The sequence below is a fragment of the Pyxicephalus adspersus genome, chromosome 9, assembly GCF_032062135.1.
Source record: "Pyxicephalus adspersus chromosome 9, UCB_Pads_2.0, whole genome shotgun sequence".
NCBI classification, from domain to species: Eukaryota; Metazoa; Chordata; class Amphibia; order Anura; family Pyxicephalidae; genus Pyxicephalus; species Pyxicephalus adspersus.
In genome coordinates this window covers 23,624,818-23,651,274 of record NC_092866.1, presented here as the reverse complement: position 1 = coordinate 23,651,274, position 26,457 = coordinate 23,624,818, and the positions used below count along the sequence as shown (strand labels likewise).

Sequence of the window (26,457 nt, the reverse complement as noted above, 5' to 3'; positions counted from 1 at the left end):
GCCAGCCATCACAGAGAGGCAAAATCTTTCCCCACACCTCTTGAACAATGCAGGATATCTACCAAATCGATGAAGACGGTCCTTTTTATTTACATCCTTATTAGAAGTATGGAGAGCTCAGATAGACACTGGAGAACTGGACAGGCACTGGTCTTACATCTAGACAAAAGCCTCCTGAATGTGCACCTTAAACTCTCATAATAGGTATAAGCTTAAAAAAAAAAAAAAACTTTTTTTAAATGTTTTATTAACAAAAGTTACAGTTTGTTCCTCGTTTTGCTTTATAAGCAGCAGTCGCACTACTCAGTGTTTTCTTCTTATGAATTACAAAGTGGATTCCTATTAAGTCATTTAAGGTTCAAAAAACAGAAATCACATATGAAAATGAAAATTGTAGGTACTAACAGACGGACCTCAGGGAATATATCACATCCCTTTCAGCTGCCCAACTTCACACAAGTGATTTTGGACATTTGTATACGTGCACATGAAAGAGGAATACAATGTGTGGAGGCAACAAATGAAGGACATCTTGTGACATTTGACCATTAACGCTCAAGAAAATCATCAGGCCATTTATACTTGCCAAGACCTGGTTGTGTGTTATTTAACGTCTTCAGCTAGACATACGGAATATGGAACCGTTTTTTTTTTCTCAAGCTGCCTTATCCAGGTTTGTTCAGTATCATAGCTTAGTGAGTGAGTGACCTTAACTAAGCATAGAGTGAGAGACATGTTCTGAGCCAGGGATTCAAAAAGCCATGACATAAAATTGGTGGTCCCTTACTTTTTATCTTTTAAAAACATACAAGCAGTGGCAATGTTCGTATCCTCACAGGCTCCTTTGAAAAAGTAAAAAGTTTCAGATTTAAAGAGTGTGGAGTTGACATTTATACTTACTACTTATACTTTATAAAAGTATAAAGCGTATACTTTATACTGCCATCCCAAAGTTTTTAAAGATAACAGATCAGACGAGGTATTATGTAAAACATTTAATTTTTGAATTTCCTCTGAAGAGACAGATAAAACCGATATATTATATAAACAAAACAAAAAGAATTTGCTGGCTATCAGACATGATTGCATCGCACAGTAAATAAACATATCACTGTTCAGTCTGCGAGTAGTGTAACCATTAAAAAAAAAAATAATAAAAAAAAAATAATATACTCCTATAGGAATGTAGGGACATTCACACATTACTGCTGCACTTCTCTAATACTGAATCACAAGTACAACTGGGCATACAATAGTTGTTGAATCAGATCTTCTGCATTACTTGAGTAAAGATTTGGGTTTCACTGGCCAGAGGTGTGAAGTTGTATTTGCAGAAACAGCTGTCAAGTGAAGAAATACAAAAAAAAAAAAAAATGTTATTGCAGCAGTATGAGAAGTCTACATAACTAACATGTCTTACAGTTTTATTGTACCATACTATAAATGAGAACACCAGGGTTATAAGAATGGCAGCTCTAGACTTCAGATTCTTCCTTGTTTTCCTTAATAATTTATTGGTTACAGCTACTAATATTCCCAGCAACTCTCAACGTTAACTAGAACAAACTTTTAGAGGTTGTCATAGTAAAAACCAGGACTTAAGCTAAATATTTATTTAATAGGCTAGTAAACTAGCACAACATATACAAGGCTTGCCAATTTTTTCCTGCACAAAGTGAGCTAAATGTCATTGTACCAGAGAAATGTGGCGTGAGCCTTTTTTTTATGGGTTTGTCTAAATTCTTTTTTACACAGTTGCTCCTATTCCAAAGAATGAAAACTAAAGCAAAGATGTAGTTAAAAATAAAAACAGAACTTTCTAGGACTGCCATGCCCCCCCCCATTAAAAAGAAAAATGAGGACAAGCCAACAAGTAATATACAGATCAGAACCTGACATATTGTTCTTTAACACTTGTGACAGCTAGTAGAGACCCAACTGCCAGCTTTCCCATTTTTAGAACGACATGGTCTATATATAAAGAAAACACAGTGAATGGACCTTTTGGTACCCATCAACATCATGACACATGTTTATCCTATATCAGAGGTCAGCTATTGCCCATTCACTGAGAATGAGACACAGAACAGAAGTTAACTGGAAAGTGATCTAAAAGATTGCTTTAACAGTGCACTGTAATAGTTTCTAATATTATCTGTCAGTAGTGGAAATGAACTGAGGCCAGACCCCCTTCATGATGCTAGATAAACATTTATAGAACAGCATGCAGAGCCAAAGCTTACCAATGTTCTCATAATACTCTCTTCCTATACATATTATGTAAAACATATGGGGGAGTTACTGGGGCCTTGGACAAATGCTAGATTTTAATGTATTTAAATATTTATTCAGATAGTTTTGGCTTTACCAAAATACAAATGTATAACCATGAACCATGAAACCATAACCGGTGGGGGGTTGTGGGGGTGAGCCGGATAGAGGTTTTTGATTAATAAATCAGTGCCTGACCCTTAGACTTCTTTTAATGGCTCTGTGGTATTGAATGTGTTTACGATCGGTGTAGCCACCTCAGTGGCTACACATGGCCATAAACTCGGTTGAAAAACAGGAATTGAAGCATACTCAGGTTTGTTATCTAGACATTCCAGGAAAATAAACGGTCATATCCTCTACTGAAGTAGCACAGCTATTTTAAGAAAGTCAGTCAGCACACTGTCAAGCATGGTGAGCAGACAATGGGCCCGATTTAATAAAGCTATTCAAGGCTGGAGAAGTTACACTTTCATTAATTAATCTGGTCCAGGATTGAAAACATTTGCTAACAAATAGCACGACTTAAGAAATCCATTCCAGGTTTGCTGGATCACCCAGGTTCACCAATGAAAGTGTATTCTCTCCAGCCTTGGAGAGCTTTATTAAAATTCAGGCCCAATGATTCTAATGCTGCAGCAGTAGCAAGCTGAGGCAAGCCCTTGGCTCAGGTTTGCTCTCCTTCCAACAGTAAAGTTCCCTTCTACAGCATTTATGCTATAGATGAATCTATAAAGGACTCTACTTTCTTAGGTGCATTTTTAAAGTAGAACATGGACATATCGCACCGTATTGCTATTTGCTTCCCCTTTAATGTTTTCTCCAGTGTACTAAATATGGCAATGACAAACTTCTTGCAGTTAAACAGCAGTTCCCTCTAGGAAAGGGCAATCTAGCTGTAGTAGTTTTATACTCAGTGGTACATAAAGTCAAACTGGTATTTATGTTATCTAGATGCTCATGGGTGCCCAATGCGACACAGTCCCCTTAAACTTATCGATTGTTTTTTCTGTGAGATTTAAAATGATTGCTAAACATTGAGCCATATTGTTCACTGCTTTTTTTTTACTTTACTTAGACAATATCCTACTATCCAAACTTACCAGGGGTGGGAAGAAGACCTGGTTTTTCACCGAGGAGTGGTCTTTTTGCAGCAGAAATTGGTGAAAAGCCAAGGAGTGGAGGTCTTTTTGTTGGCATTGCCAATAAAGGCGGAGGTTTGCCTTTTGGTGCTGATAATCCTGAACAAAAAAAAATATTTTATAAAAACACATTTTTGTATCTCTTTATGTAAATAAATCAGAGGACATATATAGCATTAATAAAACAAAATACATACAATATGAGGTAAATTACGGAAGCCCTATATTACCAAAAATCTTGTTCTGTGGTAATACAGACATGTTAGTGGATAAACACAGGTCAATAAAATTTCTCTTTGACTAAACCGTGGTCAGAGCCATTTTGATTAAAGTTAAAAACCTAACAGTGGTTGTTCTATCAAGTGTGGACTTCCAACAACTTTTCTCCAGAAGAGAAAACATGGAACTCTAGAAAGAAACAATGCTTTTGACAAATTTTTAATGCCGTTTGTGTCCATAGTGTAGATATTACTCCTCAGGTTCTTTCAAGATGGGAGATGAGAGTAATTCTCTATAACTGAGCCTTAGAAACATCCTTGGTTTTGTAAGAAAGTTACAAAACCTGACAATACTTTATTTTTACTGCTGTCCATATCTCCCTGTCCTGGTAACTACAGCACTCACCATTTCTGTATGGAAATTAGATAGACAGTGGTCACAGAGCAGTATGGGTTGCTTGGATTAGGAGAAACATAACCTAGTAAGTGAATGTAATGGCAGCTGATATATGGTGGCACAGAAACCTGAAAAGCCAAAACATCCAAATAAAATGCGGAGGCTTTATTAAAACACCATATTAAAGAATAACATTTCTGAGGAGGTAAAGGTCCCTTTATCTAGAAGTCAGGCAGGAGTAAAACCTGTTGCTGCAGCCATTAGGAAAAACAAGTAACCCTGTATGTTAACTTAAACCCTTTAAAGCAGCGGTCACCAACCTTTTCAGACCTACGGACCACTAAACTTACGGGGAGCCATGTGTCACGCAAAGGGGAAGTAACTTGCCCCAGAGCAACATCATAATGCAAGAACCCACCCACTCTCCCATCACAGGTCTGAACTTGCAATGGTAGAGTGGATGGATTTTGTCCAGAGACACGGATTGTGTGTTCTCGCGGACCACCGGTTGCTGACCGCTGCTCTAAAGTACACCAGGAATAAAATGTTATTCTATCCACGCAAGTGTTATGATCTACTGCCTATACAAGATTTTACGTCTACCAACAGGGGCTGCACGGCAGAAAGGACTGTGGATTTCTGATGATACTCCAATATCCTTTTTTTTTGTCAAGTAAGCAATAACTGTTTTGTTTGAAAAAATAAAAACGTAATACCTGGTGTAGGAAGAAGCCCAGGTGGGGATCTGTCCGATAAAAGAGATGGCTTCCCTACTGCCAATAATGGGGTCCTAACAGGAGTAGGAAGGAGAGGTGGAGGCTTCGTCAGGGCATCGGTTGAAACACCGGGTAGTGTATTATAAATGGCATTAGCTCCATCTTCCGAGTGATCAACTTGTTTAAAGCCTAAATGTAACAAACATATTATTGAAAAATAATATAGACAGCAGAGCATTCAACAGCCAGATAAAACCTCCAGTCCGAGATGGACTGATAAATATGAAAGATACAGAGCCGACACACACAGCAGTCCCCAAGGCAGGCCAGAATAAAAAGTTTGACAGTGTAGTTAAAAGAGGTGTGAAAGGGTACAAATAATGGTTACTCCTGTATGATATTTTATTCTCTTCAATTTGATTAAAAAAAAAAAAATAAATAAAAAAAAAAATCACACACAAACAGAAAATATAGGTTTCTCATTTGTCATGCAGCTAAGTGAAAATGGTGTTGGTAACAAAACAATGACATAATGGGCTGCTCACCTTGAGAGGAAAGAAGACCAATACCACCAGCTGATGGTCTGTCACCCAATAGAGATGGTTTAGCTAGTCCTCCAAATGAATTCCTGGCAGGCGTGGGAAGAAGTGGAGGGGGCTTATCCAAGAGATGTGTTTTACTGTTGGCGTGACTATCATATGTAGGATTAGCCTGTTCAGTAGTATCTGCTTCTTCAAAGCCTAAAGTTTTGAAAACATGATGGGTAAGGAGGAACAAAGGAAAGACATCCTATCCCTTTGCAAAAGACCACTAAAATTTAGTTACCCAAGTGACACACTTACCTGACATAAGGATTCAAAAACTGCAGGTATGCATTATGACTTATAAATGCATAATACGAGGTGAACAAAATATATGTTGCTTGCAAGCCAGTATTTTCATTTAAAAAAAAAAAAGTATCTTTTTTTTTTTTTTTAAAGTGCAACTCCGGATTCATAAATATATAAAATTGTACAATATTCTAAATGGAATTCAATTAAAAGCACAATTTGTTTGCTTTCTGTAGTTGTCCACAGAAGAAAATTAAAACTTCACTAACCATAATAAACAGCTACCTTCCTCTCATAAACAAACAGCATACCTGACTCCCTATTTCTCTCTGAATAAAATATTCATTTTTACTCTACTTTACAGCATTGTCATTCTTTCACTGCACTTTCCTGGAATAAAACTGCACACATCAGTCCGTACCTCTGAAAGGAGCACAGAAAAGGATTTTGAGCTTAGACATACTATAGAGACAATATTGGAACCTATGTCACAATGTCTTCCAAATACTGACCAAACATTGCATAATATATAGCCACCATTAGTCTGTCACTGAATTGTGGGAGGAACCAAAACTACCCTAAAAACAAAGGGAACATAAAAAAAACACATACAGAATGAGACTGATTTACTAAAGGAGTTGAGAATACTCACAAAATTATATGAAGATTTACTTCAATTATCCAATCAAGTAAAAAGTAAATCCCTGTCAGCTAAAAATTAAATTTATAAAGACCAACCAAAAATGGGAAGCTACTGAAATAATGGGTGCCAGATTGCTGCATTTGCTGGAAAGCTTTAAGATTATCATTACAAATGTCCAGTGCAAAGCCATCCTAAGCCTAAGAGCAGCAGAGCTCTGGGCTGAAAACATCTACTAATCAGCCTTCAAGAGGTAGACATTATCTATAGCGGCAGTCGCCAACCGGTGGTCCACAGGTAAGTGTACCATCTTTCTCCTGACCCCGCTGACACTACTGTCCTCCAGGATGTTTAGCAAGCAGGTCTGGGCCTGCGATGGGAGAGTGGGCAGGTTCTGGCATCATGTCACACTAGGGGAAGTTTCTTCCACTTTGAGTGACATGGCTCCCCACGCATGCACAGGATTTAAAATGATAAACTTAGTGGTCCATTTTATGCACAACCTCTCATTAATTCAGACAAGATAGAGAGAATAATTTCTCCAGATTTTGCAGTTTTCTAAAATTGTTGCAATATTTATTTAAGATTATACTATACCTAGCTCATTTATTATTTTAGCAAAGCCGGAGTTTCACTTTAAATGTCCCACAGACACAGTCTTTTCATTCAAATACTATTACAAAACAAAAAAGTATTACCATGCTGGTGCTTACACAGTACAAGAGATTAAAATAAATATTAGTATTTAATGTTTTAATGTATAGAATAACCAAAAATAGGCTACAAAATAGAAGTACAAAAAATGATAAAGCAGTCGACGTTGTAAACCATTTGAGAAAATTAAAATTTTGAATAACTGATTATATTTATAATGTATTCCCAAAGAGAAGTGCATCAAAATGGAAGTTAAAGTTTTTCATCTATTTTTTTAATTTTTAAATGTCTTTTTAATATTTAAACAGAGTGGGTGCTTTTTAAAATTACTGTCTTTTGAAGTAGTATATGAAATTCAGTTTGACTGTAAAAGGGTTAATTAGATTTTGGTGGAATTAACCTTTGAAAGAAAAAAAAAAAAACCTAAAAAAATGTATACAGCAGTCGTTTAAACATGGGACATTCAGCACGAGATGGCAGCTACAACGACCTCACAGCTACAGGAAAGCAAATATGAATGTTTATTGGTATGTGTTCTGGTGTGTATATGGTAGCCCTATATTCAGACATTAAAATATGATTTCATGTGTACAGAATAATGAAACAATTTAAAGATAATGTATCTAGAAACACATTTAGTTCAATTTTACCCATAAGTCCATGATACTTGTAGAACATGGTCACTGAACAGGAGGTGACAGTGGTGGATGTTAACAGTTGGGTAAAGGGGTTCTGGTCATGTGTGTGCACTGGGGACAAAATGGGAAATGTTAAGTATACCTTCCAGCTCAGTTATCCTGGTCTTCAGGTAGTCACTGATTGATTTCAGCTCTTCGGCATATAAATATTTGCCATCACTTAAAAGGTAGAGAAGGTGCCTAATGTCCAGAGGGACAGTGTAAGATTCATAGAGTTCCCTCTCCAGGTAGTCGTCTGCCAGATCAGCCGCTTTGTGTGAAATTTCATTACGCTCCTGTTGTTCACGCTCGCCAAAAATTTTCCCGAATGCCTTAACTACCAGAGCCAGGGCATCCTCCATGGGCATATTACGATGTACTACAGAGGAGAGACATAACTTGCTTTGTCAGTTTTTAGCTCACATCTTTTAAAATCAAAATAAAATCATGTGAAGTGTGGACGAATGTCAAGTGTTTATTAATAAAAGGGTTAATGATAAACCAAGTGTGTTTTTTTACATGCGTTATCTATAAAAATGTATAATTCTAAATTCTAGCTTTTCCTGTAGATTAGTATGATGTGGCAGTCCTGATTAGTTTCATGGCAATTCTCTCCATAATCAAGGTGCACAACTTCAACACTGATAAACTCAAGGATAAGCCTCTACAGATAAGGGACTGAAAAAAAGAACCATAACTTCCAATGACAAAAGGAACTCAAAAAAGAGCTCTTGTAAGAGAAGCAGGATACAGAAATTTTCTCGTCCAAAAAAAAAAAAAAAAAAAAATTATAAAAAACATTTAACAAATCATTGTTCCAGAATTTAGGTATCTACTGAACATGGATCTAAACCAGCTACTATGGTTCAGGATTACTTATTTCAGAAGGAGTTTTCATTATCTGTTCCCCTTTGCTCAGACGTAGCCAAGCATGCAGATATTAGACTATAAACATAAATGACATCTATTTAAGAGAACCAGTGTGGAATGGGCTTTTGTGATTTTATTAGATTTAAAGATTAAATTAGAAGAATAAATCAAATAAAAAATTTTTTTTATATATATAATATATATACATACACACACGTACAGCCTCATTCTTGATTTGTAAAACAATTTAAGGGTAACATTTAGTGACTTTTTTCCCTACTAATGTACCAAGCAATATAACCATTATCTGGTCAGGTCGCTATGATCATTCACAATTACAGTGAACATTTTATATATATATATATATATATATATATATATATATATATATATATATATATATATATATATATTAGTAGTTATGTGTGAGTTTTATCAGTGCTGATGCGGCTACTACTTATATCTGACTAAATACTCAAAAGATTACTGGAAAACCACATCTACTTAACTTTACCATTTTGTAGATTCTGTAAGAGCATTCCAACAGTTCATTAGTGATTGGTAGGGTCCTAAATGTGTGTAAAGGACCTTGACGTGGCAAATTCTGATTGACTTCAAGCATCTCAACTTTATTTAGTAGTTTTGTTGTATTCTAGTGGGCGTGGAAATGTAAAATGTCCACATTTTACATTCAAATAGCTTAATGCTAAATGGCATTTTTAATGTATTGTACATTTTTGGGAAAAAGGAAGCAAAGTGGGCACAAGTGGAAGTAGGTGACAACACTGACTTTACCAATTGCTGGAAATACCTCTAGGTTCTATACAGAGGTACATTTAAGGGTTAGAGAACAAAATACTCATCAGCGTAAAGTGCTGAGCCAACCAAAGTACTAGCTCTACAAAAGGAAATGTATAACAATGCAACTACAACAAATATTATTGTGGAATATCTAGTGGGAAGTGGGAATGAGTTTTTAAAGTGAGTATTCAAGTTGTACGTAGTAATGCAGAATAATTGAAACAATTATTCATAAATATTTTGAACTCTAGCTTTGATTTAAAGCATGAAATAAAGGTATTTGAGTTACAGTGCAGACCACTTTTACTTCCACTGGACAATTAGGTTAAAGGGACAGAGCTTTAAAATACAACATAGGAAAGAACTGGGTCCAAAATTGGGTGGACCTTTTGATCACAGTTCCTTCTCCAACAATGTTGTGCATAGTGGTATTGAAAAATGTGTTTTTGTTTTTTTACCAGCTACATTACTTAAGAGTTGTCTTGTCACAGCCTTTTTTTCTGAAAGCGTAAATCATCATATCTGCAGTCGAACAGACACAGTTTAGTAGTGAAAGCTCTGTCTGGTGTGAGCCTATAGCAAGTTCAGCTCTTTGCCAAGTGGAAAGTAAAGAATTTCTATCTGAAATCATTTTTATATGTCGCCCTTGTATGTGCATTGCTAAATAATGTGTTCACTATACAATTTATAGGTGTAGTGCTTTTAGTAGTGTCTGGGAGGGGTGTTTGTGTAACTCTACACTTACTTTTGATAGACTCATGAAGAATGATTGCAGTGCAAGAGGAGAGGGCTACATTTGAATGCTCAACTAGTATGCAAAACGGGGAGCCGTCGTTTTTAACCTCCTGGAGGGCACGTGTGAGACCAGTTTCTGATGTCAAGTAAATCATCTCCACCACTAGGCCATGATCTTGCAATCGATGACCTATGACAGTGGCGTACTCCCTTTAAAAAGAGAAAATGAAGGGTTATTGGCAAGTGATAGATGATATTTTATTACTGAGACTTTTAAAGTTTTTAATGTGAGGCGATTACATGTAAAAATACTGGCGTTGTGAAAAAGAGTTAAAGTGTGCAAGTTAATTTAGGGGAAAATTGTTAATACAATAAAATCAATTACAAAGAAATTTGTATGTGGTGCTGTTTACTGTAAAGATAATGAATAGCCTAAATCACAAATTTTATGATACAGCTGGAGAATGTTTAAAGTTGTCATATATTTGTAATAACATAATAAAAAAATGTAATTGTGTAAATACTACAAAGCTAAAATATCTTATATTCAAGAGAACCTTGTAAAGGAATAAAAACATTAAACAGTTTAATCAACATAGCTCCATCAGGGGATGAAAGTAGTTTTAACAGTGGTGCAAGAGATCTGATTGCTAATATATCTGCATCAGATTTCCTTTTCCACCGTTTACCTGCCCTAGCATAACCAAATCAGCTTTGATTATTGTTAATTTCTTAGAGCTTAGAATCAGAAACACCCTAATGGACATTATACGGTATCTCAAACACCAAAATATTATCAGCATTGCTGATTTGTGAGTAACCTTTTTAGTTTTAGAATGTTTTATGCTGGGTAGAAGGCAGGACAGTCTTTAAGCAGATAAAAAAATGGTATATATTTAGCAGATTATAACCAGACTTTACATTCACATAATTTTTTAACTTGTGGTAATTTTCATTAATCATGGATTGTTTAGAATTATAACAAATGCCAGATGGTATATCTGTACATGTCATTTAAGAGTTTGTGTTAGGTCGATTTTAAACACACATAGGAGTTATTGTGTATTATATATGAAAATGTGTTGTAGAAATGAGTTAATAAAGGGTGGAAACTTTTTTTATATTGATCAGTGTAAAGTTTTTTTCTTTCAATTCAAATCAACATTGTTATATAAAAAGATCCAAACAGGATCTTTTCTGTTCTCTTGAGCACCTTGGTTTCCCTTTCACCTTCCCTTTATTGGGAAACTTATGCGTATAAAATGTTAAACACTTCAGTATTACAAAGTGTAATCATTTCAAGAGATCTCTTTTACACATTTTAAAACAATTTACTGATTTCATATTTGACCTAATTTATTGTTTCAAAAACCTTATTTTGTCAAAAAGTGCTGCCAGTTTCAGATCATGAAATAAAATATATTACATAAATAGTATGACCACATGTCTGAATTTGTTGGCAATACAGATGAAAAAGAAAGTAAATGCAAATTTTTGTTTTTGTTACTATTTGGACAATGTAACTTAGAAATGGCCATTCAGAGTTGTATGCAAACGAACAAAGTTATGAAATATTTTAGTACAATACAGTGGATATAAAGTGAAACTGATCACACAGCAATCAGCTATATAATCAAATGCTTAGGCATTGGTAAAACTAAATTGAGTGGATCACAATTCAGTCAAAGATCGGCAAGCTCTTCCTGAACATCAGTCCTTAAGCCAATGGGTAACTTCACTTTAAAAGGATCAAATAGAAGTTATCAGGATTTTAATAATAATCATTTGCTTCTAAAGTCCAAAGCTGGTTTAAAGTAGAGGGTGAATGTATAGATGCACATTAGTTATCTTAAAAGCTCACAACTCTCTAATGTGTAATGAAATGAAAAGACTGGATAATAACAAAAAATGTGCAGAATTTACAATTAAAAAAACTGATACAAGCCTATATTCACTGCAAATATTTAAACATAAATAATATTTGTGTGCAGAAAAGGATTAACTTTCACATTAACTATATCAGAATAGAGAGCATTTCACCATGTTACGTTACTGTCTGGCATACAAGTGCACTTTGTAATACCAATAATTCAGTGTATAGGGGCTAGCGCAATCAATTTATGTAAATAATTACTCCTTATTACTTCAATATATGGGTATAAGATTAAAATATGTAATGGTGCCTAAAGATAACAAGTTTTCTTGCCTTAAATAGAGCAGTTAAGACTTTCCAAACAAAGGTAGTTTATTTGGCTTACCTATAGACGTTGACAGTATATATATGTTAATCCCAACAGTCATTGAACATTTGGTCTCTGCTGACAGAAATGATCAGCATTCAAGCATGGCTAGGTATTGGACTGCCGTCCTTTGCCACGGACCACATAAATGTGGATGATGGACAAAAGAATACTGGATATTCAAGCAGGCACACTCTAGGTTTTAGTGGCAATAGTAAGGTGGTAGTTTGTGTTAGGCTTTTAGAGGAATATGTCTGCTTTAATTTTACACCACTAAAAGGAATTTAATTTAGCCTAACCAAGAAGGCCTTTTTCCTACTATGAGAACAAACTGTTTAGAGAATAGAAAAGATGATTCCATGGCCGCATCCTAGATTCAGGCTTACTTACATCTGTTCCTTGCTGATAGCTACAATCACACAGTCTGATGGCCTCTCCTTGTGATATTCATCTTGTATTTGCTGGTAGAACTTTAAATACAGCTTCTGCCTCCGATCATCGGAGTTGTATTGTGTATCTACATAAAAACAAACAAAACTTGAAGTTCCAATTCCATAGAAAGGGTAAACTACAGTCTCATGTATTCTGCAATATGTAAAATACAATGTGTAAATGTTTATCATGACCCTTTGACATCCTATACAAAATTGATGTTGCACTGAAATGGTCATTTTAATTAATTAAGTATCTAACATCTGGTGTTTAAATGAGGTACTGAACGTAATGAAATGTGAAATGAGGATCCAAAACAGGTTTTATTTTACCACTTGAAAGAAGTATAAAATTATATCAGTAGAGCTAGATCATGAAAATGAAAAACACGTGAAAGCCATCAAGCCTTCCAATTTTGGCTATTTTATATGTAAAGTGCAGCATTAGGAATTTAAGTCATATTTACATCTTTTGGGAGACGATTCTTATAACTTTCCCATAGCACATTATTGTGAGGCATGGGACCATGAAATAATTCTACCTACTAGATTTTTACTTTGTATACAAGTGCACAATATGTACAAATTATGTAAGTTAGGCAGATAATTTTCATCTAAAGTGACATATGAAAAGGTTTAAATTACCTAAAAAAAAAAAAAAAAAAAAAAAACCTTTAGAATTACAATCATTTTTCTTCCCTTTGCATGCAAGGTCCATTTGGGTCATGACGTGTTGTGTGTGGGCATTCTATACCTTCTGTCATTATCAAGTAAAATGTTAAAGGTAAGTGTTGAGACACCTGCACACGTATGCCAAGTATAGGCTTGTTCTTGCTTAGGTGGAAAAAAAAAAAAAAAAAAAAAAACCAAAAGCACGTAAAAGGGATTTGCTATGTTAGTTATTTGTACATTTACTTCTGTTTCAAACTGTACGTACATATTGTTTTCACTGTAACCTCAAATTAAAAAAAAAAATTTCAAAATCAACTAAAAGCACACGTGTGATGTATGTTAAAGCGGTGGCACCAAGTGGACCAATGGAGATGGAAGGAGTTGGAACGATGAAGCAGACATTGGCAGCCAGAAGTTTGGTGATAAAATTTGTGCTTTTTAAGAAAAAGGGCAAAGGGAGGAGAAAAAAAAAAAAAAAAAAAAAAAAAAACACACACACACACACAAACTAGTGTAGTGACAAACAATTAAAATACATCTACTTGCCATAAATTTTGGTGATGCACTTTGGCTTATTTTGTAGAACTTAATGAAGAGCCAATTACAATAAAAAGTAAAAATGTAGTAGTGTAAAGTTACAGAAAACTACATAAACTATCAATGCCAATATTGTACCAATATTGTACTTTGGACCCCTATGCAAAACAACAATAGGGTTCCCAATAGAGGAATATGGAGAGCATAACAATACTTTCAGGTGTATTAAACTTCTGGGTTTCCATCTAATGAACAGATGTTAATAGGTGTACTTGGCCTTTAGGAGGAGAAAACTAGAAACGCAGTGTATAGATCTTTGTAATTTATTGACTATAAAGGATCCATGAAGACTTTTGCATCGCCCACTTACTATTTTGAGAATATTGATATCTCTCACAATATTCCTCTGTCCCAGCAGAATAATTATGTTTCTTTCCAAATAGTTCTTCAAAGCTGTTAAAAGAATACACAGATTTTCATTAGGAACATCCAGAGAATTCCAGTCCCAATACCAGGAGTCTTAATCTAAACAGATTTTTACGTTTATATTTGGACATTAGGACCATACACGAGTTAATACTGTAGAGTAATATGAGCTCTTTTAGGTTCACATGCTTGTTGACAAAATAGGAAATTACATGGTTGCCATTGAACAGACCTGTTTAACCATATATGAGGACATTAAAGATGCAGATGGATTCTTCTAGAACAGTGCAATAAACAAGTGTGAATTTATTTCTGTGCAGGAGTTTCACATTTTAAGTCCAGTTGCTACTTTAGGTTCAGTTTTAATGCAGCCAGCAAGTAGTAAGATGACCTGATGGGTTTTTCCCACAGCTCTGCTCTCTGTACTATACTGCGCAATGACAATGTCAACACTTTACAAGTTATTTGCTGCACCCAGAGTGGATTTAAATTTGTTGTGGCTATTGAGGAATAAATATTTCCTTTATTTGCACAGTTCAGCTTTAACAGCTGAAGCTCTTAAACCTTTACATGCACTATCCCTGTTTATTTGGCAATAACTTTGCCCATATTTAGGATAAATGATTTCCAGGACAAGCAAAGTATTTTCATAATACTGCCTTTACTGGAAAAAAAATATTTAAAAAAATAAACAAATCACCAAACATCATAAAAAGACTTTTCTATCAGTGTAGTTTTTATAGTACTACTGTAGATAAAAAGTATAAATATTAGAAGTTGTCCTGTTTAAACAGATAAAAATTACCATTTTGGTACAAAGCATTACAAAGTTTTTTGCAAATAAAAATGAAAACTTTAAACATTAATAGTTAGAAAAACAGAAATATGGGGTTTATTAAGATATGGGGGGAAAATAGTGACAACTGCGTTTAAAATAAGGCTTAATAAGGAGTAAAAAACCAATAAAAAAAAACGGTACAAATTACAAAAAAAAAAAAAAATGCAGGGTATACTAAAATTAGATATTCAGGAATATCAAGTAAAAATCTGGAGACTCCAGCCTATGCTTCCTGGGTAATGCAAGGCCAGAGGCGCTGACCATGTCCCTCATACAAATCGCAGGCTCAGGAAAGTGGGCGGGCGTTACTCTGGTCACAAAGGCTCAGACCCGCGATGGGAGAGTGGGTTTGTTCTGGCATCATGACGTCACCGTGGGGGGAAGTTTCTTCACCTATGAGTGACACCCGGCCGCTCGCGCATGTATGGTCCAAGCTGGAAAATTTAGTGGTCCATGGGTCTGAAAAGGTTGGTGACCACTGCCATTTACTGCTGGGTGTAAAATCATTTTTCATCTCCATAAAGGCCTTTGGCAAGAAAACATTTCTAATAGCCAACTGCCATCCTGTATTTATTGTTCCAGTAAAGATCATTCTATGGGATGCCAAATGCCAACCAAACATACTAGCCATGACTTTGAACAAATTGTGAAATGCATTTAAAACTGAGTGGGGTATTCCATTAATGACCTAAAATGAATACATATAATTCATCAGGAAGCCTCTTACTTCTGGAACAAGCATCTTAGTTATGCTAGACATTTAGCATATGTAATATGACGCTTTGTATCATTTTCCCTGTAAAAGATTGAAGTTTAGGCAATTCTGCTGCTTCAGTTCACTGAATGCATGCTTATTATTGGTCTGTCTCTAAGCAAAATAGATACATTTTAACAGAAGCACTGGAGCAGCTACTTTTTAAAACAATTGAGTATTTTTGATAGCATTTTCATAATAGGATTAAGAAATGGGGAAAAAAAAATATAAGAAAGAACCTCACCTGCTTTGATCTTCCACATCTCTGGGATATAGGTCAGAAAACTTTTGGCTTGGCTTGTATGGATTAATGCTAGGAAGGAAAAAACATACTTTAGCATACCCAATCCAAAAGGTTACTGGTAAAAGGCTTAGAAAACTTGTATTCTGAAGTTGATAAACTCCCCACCATAATATTTATGGGTGATAGAACTGCAACTAGCAATAGAAGATACCATCAATTGTGGCATGTTAAATGGGTGTGCCAAAGAAGAAATTAAGGCATGTTAACAGTTTTCCCAGGATCGCATGTGTATGGGTACTTTATGGCTACCAGAAGGTGCAGAACATATAATGTGAAGAATGATCTGTGTGTAATATTCGAGGTGCAGGAATGAACAACAATCTATATATAATAGGTGAATAGGAAGGAGAACAAGGACATACTAAAATATTGCCACCACATTTTGTCGTGGTGGCGCTACAATGAGGATGTTTTACTATTAAGGACAGGATCCTTGGAATTTTTATACAACACAATGATTTCAGTCACTAGAAGACCTTTCTTCAACCTATACATTACAATCAATAGCAATAACACAAAGGACACAGCCAGAAACACAATCCTGAATGGTTCAAGCATTCATAGTATATATATCTGATTAAAAGTATCCGGTACAGTCAGTACTTAAGACTAAAAAGGAACTGTACTAGTGAAGATTTTGAAAAGGAGGCCAAATCCTTACAAGACTCTTAGAAACAGGTTACGTAAAAAACTTTTAAAGAAAACATAGCAACGTGTTAAACCACTTAAAAGACTCTCGTATTCAACCATTTGATTGAACAAAAACAGAACACAACCAGAATTATTACAAGCCACAACCAACACCATGAAGTTTCCCACAAGTCAAGCTCCAAACATTGGAATATTCTTTGTCAGACCCCTGTAAACAAAAATACATTGGTAATTCTCATGCAAAAATCACTAAAAGATTCTTTAACCTCCCTCTGAATGAGTATATTGTAATGTAAATGCAGTACATTTAAAAAGACTCTTTAAATTTTTCTGCCTGGTCCTGCCCTCCAGCCCCACGGTCCCGTCCTCCAGCCTAAGGTCCCCAACGTTTACCGGCCGGCATTTGTATATGCAGAAGCAGATGCCAGGCATCACTGGAGGACAGCGCTGGAACCAGGTAGGACTTAAAAAAAAGTCTGGAAATTCAGGGGTCACCGCTTTGAAAAATAACCCAGATCCTCACTCAGGAATACTGCCAGGGAGGTAATACCCGGTCATTTTGAAACTGACACGAATCTGTCACCCAGACAATACACTAAGGGCATCTTTAGATGTGGACATTGTACTCAACGCCACTAGATCAAAGTGAACTCTTGCCTAATGCGTTAGCACACCGCCCAAAACATTGGGTATATCACTCCCAGGGTGGAGCAGTGTACATTATTACTTGCCAATATGACACTCTAAACAGAGTTTAGGAAACGCATATGACCTACCTTGTCTATTGCTAATGAAAGGATTACCCCCCCCCCATTTAGCTATTATGTGGGCACTAAAAAAAAAAAAAAAAAAAATAAAAAAAAAAAAAAAAAAAAAAAAAAAAAACTATAACCTGAATATCATTGAGTTTTCTGCACTTGTTAGAATTCTCCCAAACCATTTTGGAGGGTACACTGACTTGAAACTATTCAATGTGAGACTACATAGATTTTAATTTCAAATGCCGCTGAACACCCAGGGTTAAATGAGATTTTAGGTTTTAAACCATTCCTAAACCAATGCTAGATCCATACATCTGAATATTCTGCAAAGCATTACCATTTGCATTTATATTTTCTCCAAAAGGTTCACGGTAGTCAAAACTAGCCAAACCTGACTTTCATTTGCATGAACTCAGGATTTCAACTGTTCTTGTTAGATTGTCAATTTCAGGTCAGGGATAGACAAAGGTACAATTTAGGAGTCATTAGGCTTTTGAACACCAACAACTAATAAATCAAACCTAACCTGAGTTAAATCCAAATGCAATCATTGCAAACACATGATAAAATCTGTGCATAAAATGCTGCTCCAATGTCTTCAATACTCCAACAATAACAATTACAAGGGTAAAGGCACTGAAGTCTTAAGCTACGTACACACGTCAGATTTTTATCGCCCGATAATCGGCATCGGCCAATTAGCGGGCGAAAATCTGCCGTGTGTACAGTCGGTGTCGTCCATCGTCCGGACGACCGACCGGATCCACGGACGATGGACGACAGCCGATCCTAATGAAAGGGAAGGGGAGAGCGTGCAGCAGGGTGCTGCTCCGTCGTTCTCCCCCTCCCCTCTCCATAGAGCATGAACGGTGCTGTATGTACAGCATCGTTCATGCATCGTGCACTCCCTTGTCGTTGGAAAGGATCGTGAAAGATCCTTTCCAACGACAAAAATTGGCAGTGTGTACGCAGCTTTAGTATTTTTCTCAGGAATTACTTATGAAGTCAGAAAATATGTACATTGGTAAATGTTAGGTGGCAGATATAATTCTCTACATGTTCGGTAACACTAGTTGCAATACATGACTTTTGCAAACATTTTCATCATATAGGGAGAATACAACAACCAACATATTATATAAACATTAAAGCGACTTACTCCAAAAGACGAGGAATCCCACTTGGTTTTCTGAGAACAGAGAAGAAAAAGTAGAAAAACAGAGAACACAATTAGCAAATGAAAGTTCTAATGAAAGTTTTTACACAACAACATATACTTGTTACTTATGTTACTAATGAAAGCACTAGCTTTAATCTGCAGGCTCAATGACATTGAAGCAGCGATAAAAGTAAAGCCTTTTATGTATATGTTCTCTATTAACAAGCAATCCTGCACGACGACTAGTCAGCAGAAATTTAAAAAAAAGGGTAATTTTTACTTTACATAAAGGGGTAGACAACCTTTTAATGTAAAGTAAAAACTTTGGCAATAGGTTCCCTTTAAAGGTACTGAACCACTCATTGCATCCCCCAGTATTCTGTATTTGGGATGCCATGCAGCATCTCCCCTAGGATACTAGCAAGAAACTGGTAGTTGTACTGCAACTTCACGGCCACTCTGGCCATTATCATAATTTAACTTTAAAATTACATTTATTTTAAATATGAATAGCACATTATTATTTTGCATGCTTTTAATCAGAGGCAGAGATGTTTCATGTTCCTGAAGGTGAAGTTTACAGATGTAAATGAGTAACAATTATTCCCCCCTGTCCCCAGCTTCTACTGTGCTCAGATTTAACTCTTGAAATATAAAATGAAATTAACCTAGGAAATAGGAAGTGGAGAAACAATTTTCAATAGGAATACATTGTCAGCTTGTTTTCTCCATGCTCCTAAACCACATAACCACATTTGCCGTCCTCTTCATCCATGCTAGGAAGTTATCAAGCTGGCTAGACAGCATGAAGTGTTTGCAGAATACTTTACCAGATGCAACCCTACAACTGAAAATTTTATCAATTACATTTATGTTTTTGACCAGCTGTAGCAATCATATAAATAGTTTGTCTTTTTCTGGAAAACTATAAAGAACACAAAATTTCTTACTTTAATATACAACATATTATCTGTTCTCTATTAGATTTCATACAGAGAGATTAGTCTTGAAAGCTAAGACATTACCCAAATGGTCCTTTAGCATTCCTCTTACCATGTAGAGCAGGGGTGCCCAACAGATAGAGTGTGATCTACCAATAGATACCAAAGGCAACACGAGTAGATTATTGAGCTCTGCCTTTCAAAATAATAACTCCTGTGTGCGGTAAAGTTTGAGTCCAAGTTTTTATTGTTGGTAGATCATTTTGACTAGGTAATTTTAAAAGTAGCTCCCAAGCCAGAAAAGTGTGGGCACCTCTGATGTAGAGTATGCCCCAGAAGTTGTTTTTTTTTTTTTTTTTACTTTGTGACAATACCAGGATTGTGAAAGTTTTGAGGAGCAGCTGCTGGAGCTCGGTTTTTGCGGACCTGGGCACATCCCCCCGAATCACATCCTTCAACTGCCCTTTCCCTTTACACAAGATGTGGGCAAAGTCTTGGGTGAGAACCCAGCAACAAAATGTAATCGTGTGGAAAAGGTTGAGTTCTGTAATCCAACAGGTAGGACTGACACAGGGGGGTACGCCAACCCAAATTTAGATAAACACTGGATTTCTAGCAGGTAATCAGGTATGTTTTGTGAATTTCCTGCATTTTTATGAGACAAATATGAAAGAATATACAACCATAAAGTGTGGCTGCCACTTTGCCAGCTGTTCAGTCACTTGCACCACAGCATACTCTTATTATTATTACTATGCTAATACCACTCACTGCTGCTTTTCATTCCCTTTGGTGCTGCTGTAGAGAGGTAGCGATTCCCTGGTATGAGGGGGAACCTTATTGCCAGCGAGATCACTGCCACAATATATTAAGAATGCCTACACACTTTCAGTCTGTATTTCTTTCAAGTCAAAATGTGTAGTCCATTTTATCAAATGATTATTTGTTAATTTGTGCTTGCAGTATACCGCGCACTTTGCACGTGTGTACCTAGCCCAAGTATGTGCCATTTACAATATTAAAACTTTGATGCAGTTTAGGATACTTCATGCCTTAACTTTTACAATTCCAAACAATAATACAGAGACATTGGGATTTTACTGGCACATATTATGTAACCACGAAAACTAAAATGTTCTTTTTAGGCCATTTATTATGAAATATATGCCAGTAAAGTCCCCATGTCTGTGTATTATTGTAAGTATGTGCTTGTGTATTTGTTATGCCAGGACACGGGCATATCTGATGAACAAAACTAAGGATGATAAAATGAAATCTAGTAATGGATTATATGCACTAGGGTATAAGTAAACATTGCTTGTGAATCAGAAAAGCACACTGTACAGGATAAATTGGTTATGGTGGAGGGTAGGTTTCCATGGTGCCTGAAGTGTGAGAAGCCATAGGCATTGTGGTTACTATGACAACATCTCTAGGGAGCTTCTATTCAAAACCTATTCCCACTGGAGCCGTGCAAATGGTTTTTTCCCCCCTAACATGTTTCCTGCTTATGGGGGAGGGATTCAGAATGCAGAAAGCGATAAGGACTCTTGTAAGACCTATAAAACAAATATATACATGTAGGAAATAGAATCTAAGCTGCACGAAGATGTATTTAAGCCAGTGGAGAAATAATTGCCAGCATTAAATATCTAAATCTGTAGATAGCACTATTTCTCTATTTGTTATAATCACCAATCTAAATACTAAGCATGCTGGAATTACATGACAACAGGCGAAAGAGAAAAGAAAATATCATAATAAATTGGAAACATCTGATACAAGGTTTTCTATAAAGGTTAGTACTAGTAGCCAAAGTAGTAAGTGATTGATTACAAACCACTAATATAGGCAGTAAACGTAATAAAGGTTTGTTTTTATACATGCAATGCTCGTTTTATAGCACTTCATAAACTGATAAAAGGAGAACAGGTGAAGGGGTTTGCAGAACACAGCAGCGATTGCTTTAGATGCAGACGTGTAATGCAGCTCATGCACATTATTATTTATTATAGTCCTTTAATGAACACGATCACATCACCATAAATAAACATGGGCCTATTTACAAAAGAAATTGCTTTTTTATTATTAGTGTTGATCAGGCCTATATGTAAGACATACCTAAAAATAATAAAAACCCTTTCACCTGGTTACAAGCATATTTGCATAAAATATTTTTCTTTCTATAGATTTTGTATTACTGTCTTTTTTACTCCCTCGTGTAAAGATATATTTTACACTTTTTAAAAGATACAGTTCTAGCCAGAAGAATGTTACTTGGTTTATCCTGGACACAGGAGAACTTAAGCAAGGTCAGCAACCCACATTATCTTTCCTTCAAATAGGAGATTTTGATCAGGCAACAAGTCAACATTACAATAATGGATAGAAGGGTGAATATTACACCATAGGACTGTTCACGATCGTAGTTGTTACCCTCAACACACAGAGGAGCCAGTAATAGGACCCCCCCGTACTCCTTTCTTCTAGATTCCCTAAAGAGACCATCAAGTAATTTGGTTCTAACAAAATCTTGACTAAGTTTCAACATTATCATACACAATCATATTATCATGCAAATGCACAAAACATTGTATTTCAACAAGATTCAATGCTTTATCTATCGCGTTACTAGCAAGTTCAGCTTAATCAGCTTAATGCAAGTTCAGCTTAATGACAGGCCTAAGGCTAGGTACACATGTGCAATGGTTCTCCTACGATAATCGGCACTGGGCTGCAATCAGATGAGAATCTTGCAGTGTACAGTGCTCATTGTCCATCGTCCGAACCACCGTCCTGGTGGATCCACGGACTATCGTAATGGAAGTGAAAGGGAGAGCGCTGGGGGTTGCCGCTCTATCATTCTCCCACTCCCCTTTCCATAGAGAGAATGGTGCTATAAAACACCCATTCATGCACTGTGCAGTCATTAGTCCTTGAAAAGGATCGTGAAGGATCCTTTCCAACAACAATTATTGCACGTGTGTACATAGCCTAAGACAGCTATCCCCTTAAAGCAGTAGAAAACTGTCAATCTTCACATCTGTCTTTCTTTTTAAACCTTTTTAGGAGTTTTGTTTAAATGTTCACACATCTAGAAGCACTCTGGGACTAAAATAACAAAAACAGTAATGCAACATGTCCTTATCTCTAAAAGAAAATATATGGCGGAAAAAAACATGTTTGCATTTATTACTATTAAATCACCAAAATGTAATAATTTTAAGATAAATGAGGATTAAGATTTTTACTGTATATGGTATGGTATAGTTTTATGGGCTCGGACAGACAAATGAAGCTGTGAGGTAAAGAACCAAGTGTAAACGTAAGGGAGATGGAGCAAAAATGACAAATTCTGATTGTCATGATCATTGGTAGACTTTCCCGTTTCCTTGGTTTTATCAGCAAAATAAGAATGTTTATTTGGTGACATGGTGTGTGGTGCACACGTTTTAGGAAACAAAGGCTGGAACAAGACATGTCTTCTCTCCCTTCTACATTAAAATGAAGATAAAAAATACCACCAGGATCAGCAGTCACTCATGCAATCAGGGGTGCATTGAATAAGAAATGGTTTATTCAAGCAGGTATCCTGCTGGGACTGCAGAAATCACAGAAAATGAGGTTCTGTTGATACCAGTAGTAAAGACCAACAACGTGCTGTGGAAGTGCGAGCAGCTTTTTAAAGAACTAGTTCACAGTTAAGAGTTCTGGGCTCCAATTGAGAATTGTTTTACATAAACAAAATTATACACTATTGAGAACAAAGGACTGGATGAGGTCACTTCTGAGAAGTAGCAGCACTTTACACATTGGATTCAGGGGACACTGACAATTAAATGAACATGTGTATCTGCAAGTCAAGGACATATTGGGGGTTCTCCTATTTGCCAGGATATCCTTTAGCTGGGAAAAAATGCCATTCAAACACAGCTCCTGCCTGCCCTTCTACATGCAGATAAAAGAAATAAAGTCCAATCACAAATGAATCATGTAGGGATACCACCTGCATACCTGCACTTGAGCCCAGTATAACATTTACCCTGCGATCCCAAATACGATCAGATACTGATTAATGGGACAAAGGAGAGCAAAACCTAATGATCAGTGGCTGAATAAACTAAAGAAACCACAAGAATATGAGGTTAACAATGTATACTAGTAAATCAAGTGCCTGTTCCTCAAATTGTGTATTTTAGAATGATTGCAATAAAGTAGAACTAAACTAAGCAGGCAGGTTGTTTATTGCAGAAAGGAGTTTACCTGCCTCTTCTGCAATAAACAACCCTCTGCTCGATAATTGTTTTTATGTACACTTACCTCTCCTTACGTCATTTTGGTCCTCTTCTTCCTCACTTCCAGATCTTTTTTAGGTTCAGGATCTTTGGCCATCCTGACAGACCAGATTTATTAATTGCTTAATTAATTCTAGGCAGCCAGGTATGCTGGGTTAATACATGGAGCTGCTCATGTGCAGCTCAGTTTTCATTACAGAAAAGATTCTGAACAGGCAGGTAAATTTCATTGCAGAAGGCCAATATTCTCTAATACAGAACTGCCTACTCATTTTCAACTATCATACTTTTTCAGGTGTGTTAAACCAAAGAACCAGCTTACATGGTATCTAAAGAGATGTACATACGTCAGGTGGTTGTTGCCCTAAAAGAACGGTCATGCTCACTCTTTTACCAAAATCTACTGCATGTACAGTGGTCCCCTAACAAGTGATCAGGAACGCCCACTGTTGCTCACCAATTCTGCCACATCCCTTCCTTATTGAACAAAATGATCCAGTGTGTTCCATCTGTCACTGGCAATGATCATGAAAAAGTTTTCAGCAACAGTAATCTGACATTTGTACAGAGCTAAACACTCTTGAAAGTGTTGCCTAGCAATTGTGCCTGGAGCTACTCACAAATGTGAAGATTTTATTCACCAGGCAGTGGAGACGCAAGTATTCTTAATTTTTATTTTACAAGGTGACACTAATTCACTTTTGACAGAGAGAGCAACAGGGTTGCTTTAGGTCAGTATTTCTCATTCAGAGTCCCTCCAGAGGCTGCTAGGAGTTCTTTTTTGGCTATCTGCAAGGGTGACATTCTTTCCACTGGTCAGCAATGTAAGAGGCATTCTTCCTACTGACCATTACATTAGTACTGTGTGAGCTGTAGATTTAATAATGATAGCAGGGGTTCCCTTAAGACCTGGAAGTTTTTTTAGTAGTACCCTCATGTTAAAAGTTTGAGAAAGGCCGTTTAAGGAATAAACTAATAAAGTAATAAAACAATGTAGGCTACTTTGCTTGGGTACTTAAAATCAACATTTTAACTGGTCATTTTCCAGGTTCAGCAGCATCTTTAGTCATCTTGATTGACCAGGCCAAAACCTGGATAAGTAATATGCCAAGATCACACACAGAGCTGCACATGAGCAGCTAAGTGTACATTCTACAGAACATTGTCAAGGCAGGCAAGTTTGTTTTACTGCAGGAGAAACATTTAGTGTCATTTATGCTATAAAGAGCCCATCTGCTCCTTAGCACCACTTTAACAGTGTATAACGTACAAAGCAGTGATGCTCAAAGTGCATTGCTTTGTCTCTATATTCTATTACAGTATACTATAATCTATGTAAGGAGTTAAAAAAAATCTTGACATATTAACCACTAAGATTTAATGACTTGCTTACATTCTCATTTTCAGGAAAAAAAAATACTTTAGACAGAGCTTTTATAAAAAAAGGACACCTCCCAGTACACTTATGACATAATAATGCATAAATGAGAATCTTTGTAAATTAAAGCAAAATCAAAAAGTGCTTACTTCTTATTAACGGGCTTCTGTGGCTGACCCCTGGTTACTTTCACCCAAGATGACATAGTAAAATCACCTGAAAAAAAGATAACACATCAAACACAGAAAAATAAAAAAAGATGAAAAACAAAATATTGATGTTCTTGTTTGGAAAGATAAAGAAAATAGATGAGCAAGCAGAACAAGACGATGTCCAAATTTTCCATGACAGCACTAGGTTCTCCAATACCAGTTAAAGCAATAATTTCACTACTTTACAACACTGCATTACCTATAGACTAAGGAAATGGCCAGAATATTTATCAATCATATAAAGTATATGGAAGCCCTTTCTATGTATGTCAGATATCTACCCTCAGTCCCTGCACGTTCAGTTGAGCCAAAGTTCAATTTGTGCACCTGCCACCTTACCAGTGGTCAGCTTAGGAAAACAGAGGAAATTATAAAAGAGGGAAATCTGTCAAAATACAGTCCATAAATTGAAGTCCAGAAATTCCATTCGAATTTTGGTTCTGTACATTACCACAAATATTTTAAATGAAACAACTCAGATGCAGTTGAACTGCAGCGGCCTGTCTGCTCCCATAAATCCTGGAGCACAGGGAACTTTCCCTTTGTTTGAGCACTCTATGGCTCTATATAAATCTACAGTATTAGAGATGCACACGTTTCAGAGTGAGCCATGAATCTGTGGAAATGACAAGACTTCCATTGATCTGTCTGCATGCACAGAGTATGGAGGAGGATGTCATACAATGGAGGGCAATAAAACACTGAGCGGAGTCTCGCCCGGAAATATGAAGACACCTCTATACACAAGGATAGGTTATAGTTATAAAACCATACAAAGGCTGAAATGTAAACCAACAAAACATAAACCATCGAACCTGAGCTGCACTGCTATGCCACCGAACCAAAACAACGAGCCGGACGCAGCAACAAACAAGAGCACCACCACCAATTATTTATGAGGATGGGA

The 26,457-nt window shown here is 36.3% G+C and overlaps 1 protein-coding gene across 1 annotated transcript; it reads right to left on the bottom strand.

Annotated features, from left to right (window-relative positions):
• Nucleotides 1–980: 980 nt before the first annotated feature.
• On the bottom strand, nt 981–26,457 carry LOC140338649 (uncharacterized). The gene is made up of 12 exons (XM_072422941.1): nt 26,366–26,457; nt 25,488–25,554; nt 18,725–18,754; nt 16,094–16,162; nt 14,202–14,284; nt 12,582–12,708; nt 9,962–10,161; nt 7,649–7,924; nt 5,290–5,484; nt 4,745–4,933; nt 3,375–3,512; nt 981–1,340 (listed from the first exon to the last, which is right to left on the bottom strand). Exons 2-12 carry the CDS (start codon nt 25,541–25,543, stop codon nt 1,279–1,281), a joined length of 1,425 nt encoding a protein of 474 aa, XP_072279042.1. The 5' UTR covers nt 25,544–25,554; nt 26,366–26,457; the 3' UTR covers nt 981–1,278.

Excerpts from the sequence above, each read along its gene's own strand:
- LOC140338649 (XM_072422941.1), bottom strand. The coding sequence starts at position 25,543 with ATGTCATCTTGGGTGAAAGTAACCAGGGGTCAGCCACAGAAGCCCGTT. Across the intron at positions 10,162-12,581 it reads GCTATCAGCAAGGAACAGAT|GGAGTACGCCACTGTCATAG; the intron begins GTAAGTAAGCCT and ends CTCTTTTTAAAG. Across the intron at positions 3,513-4,744 it reads TGGGCTTCTTCCTACACCAG|GATTATCAGCACCAAAAGGC; the intron begins GTATTACGTTTT and ends TTTTTTGTTCAG.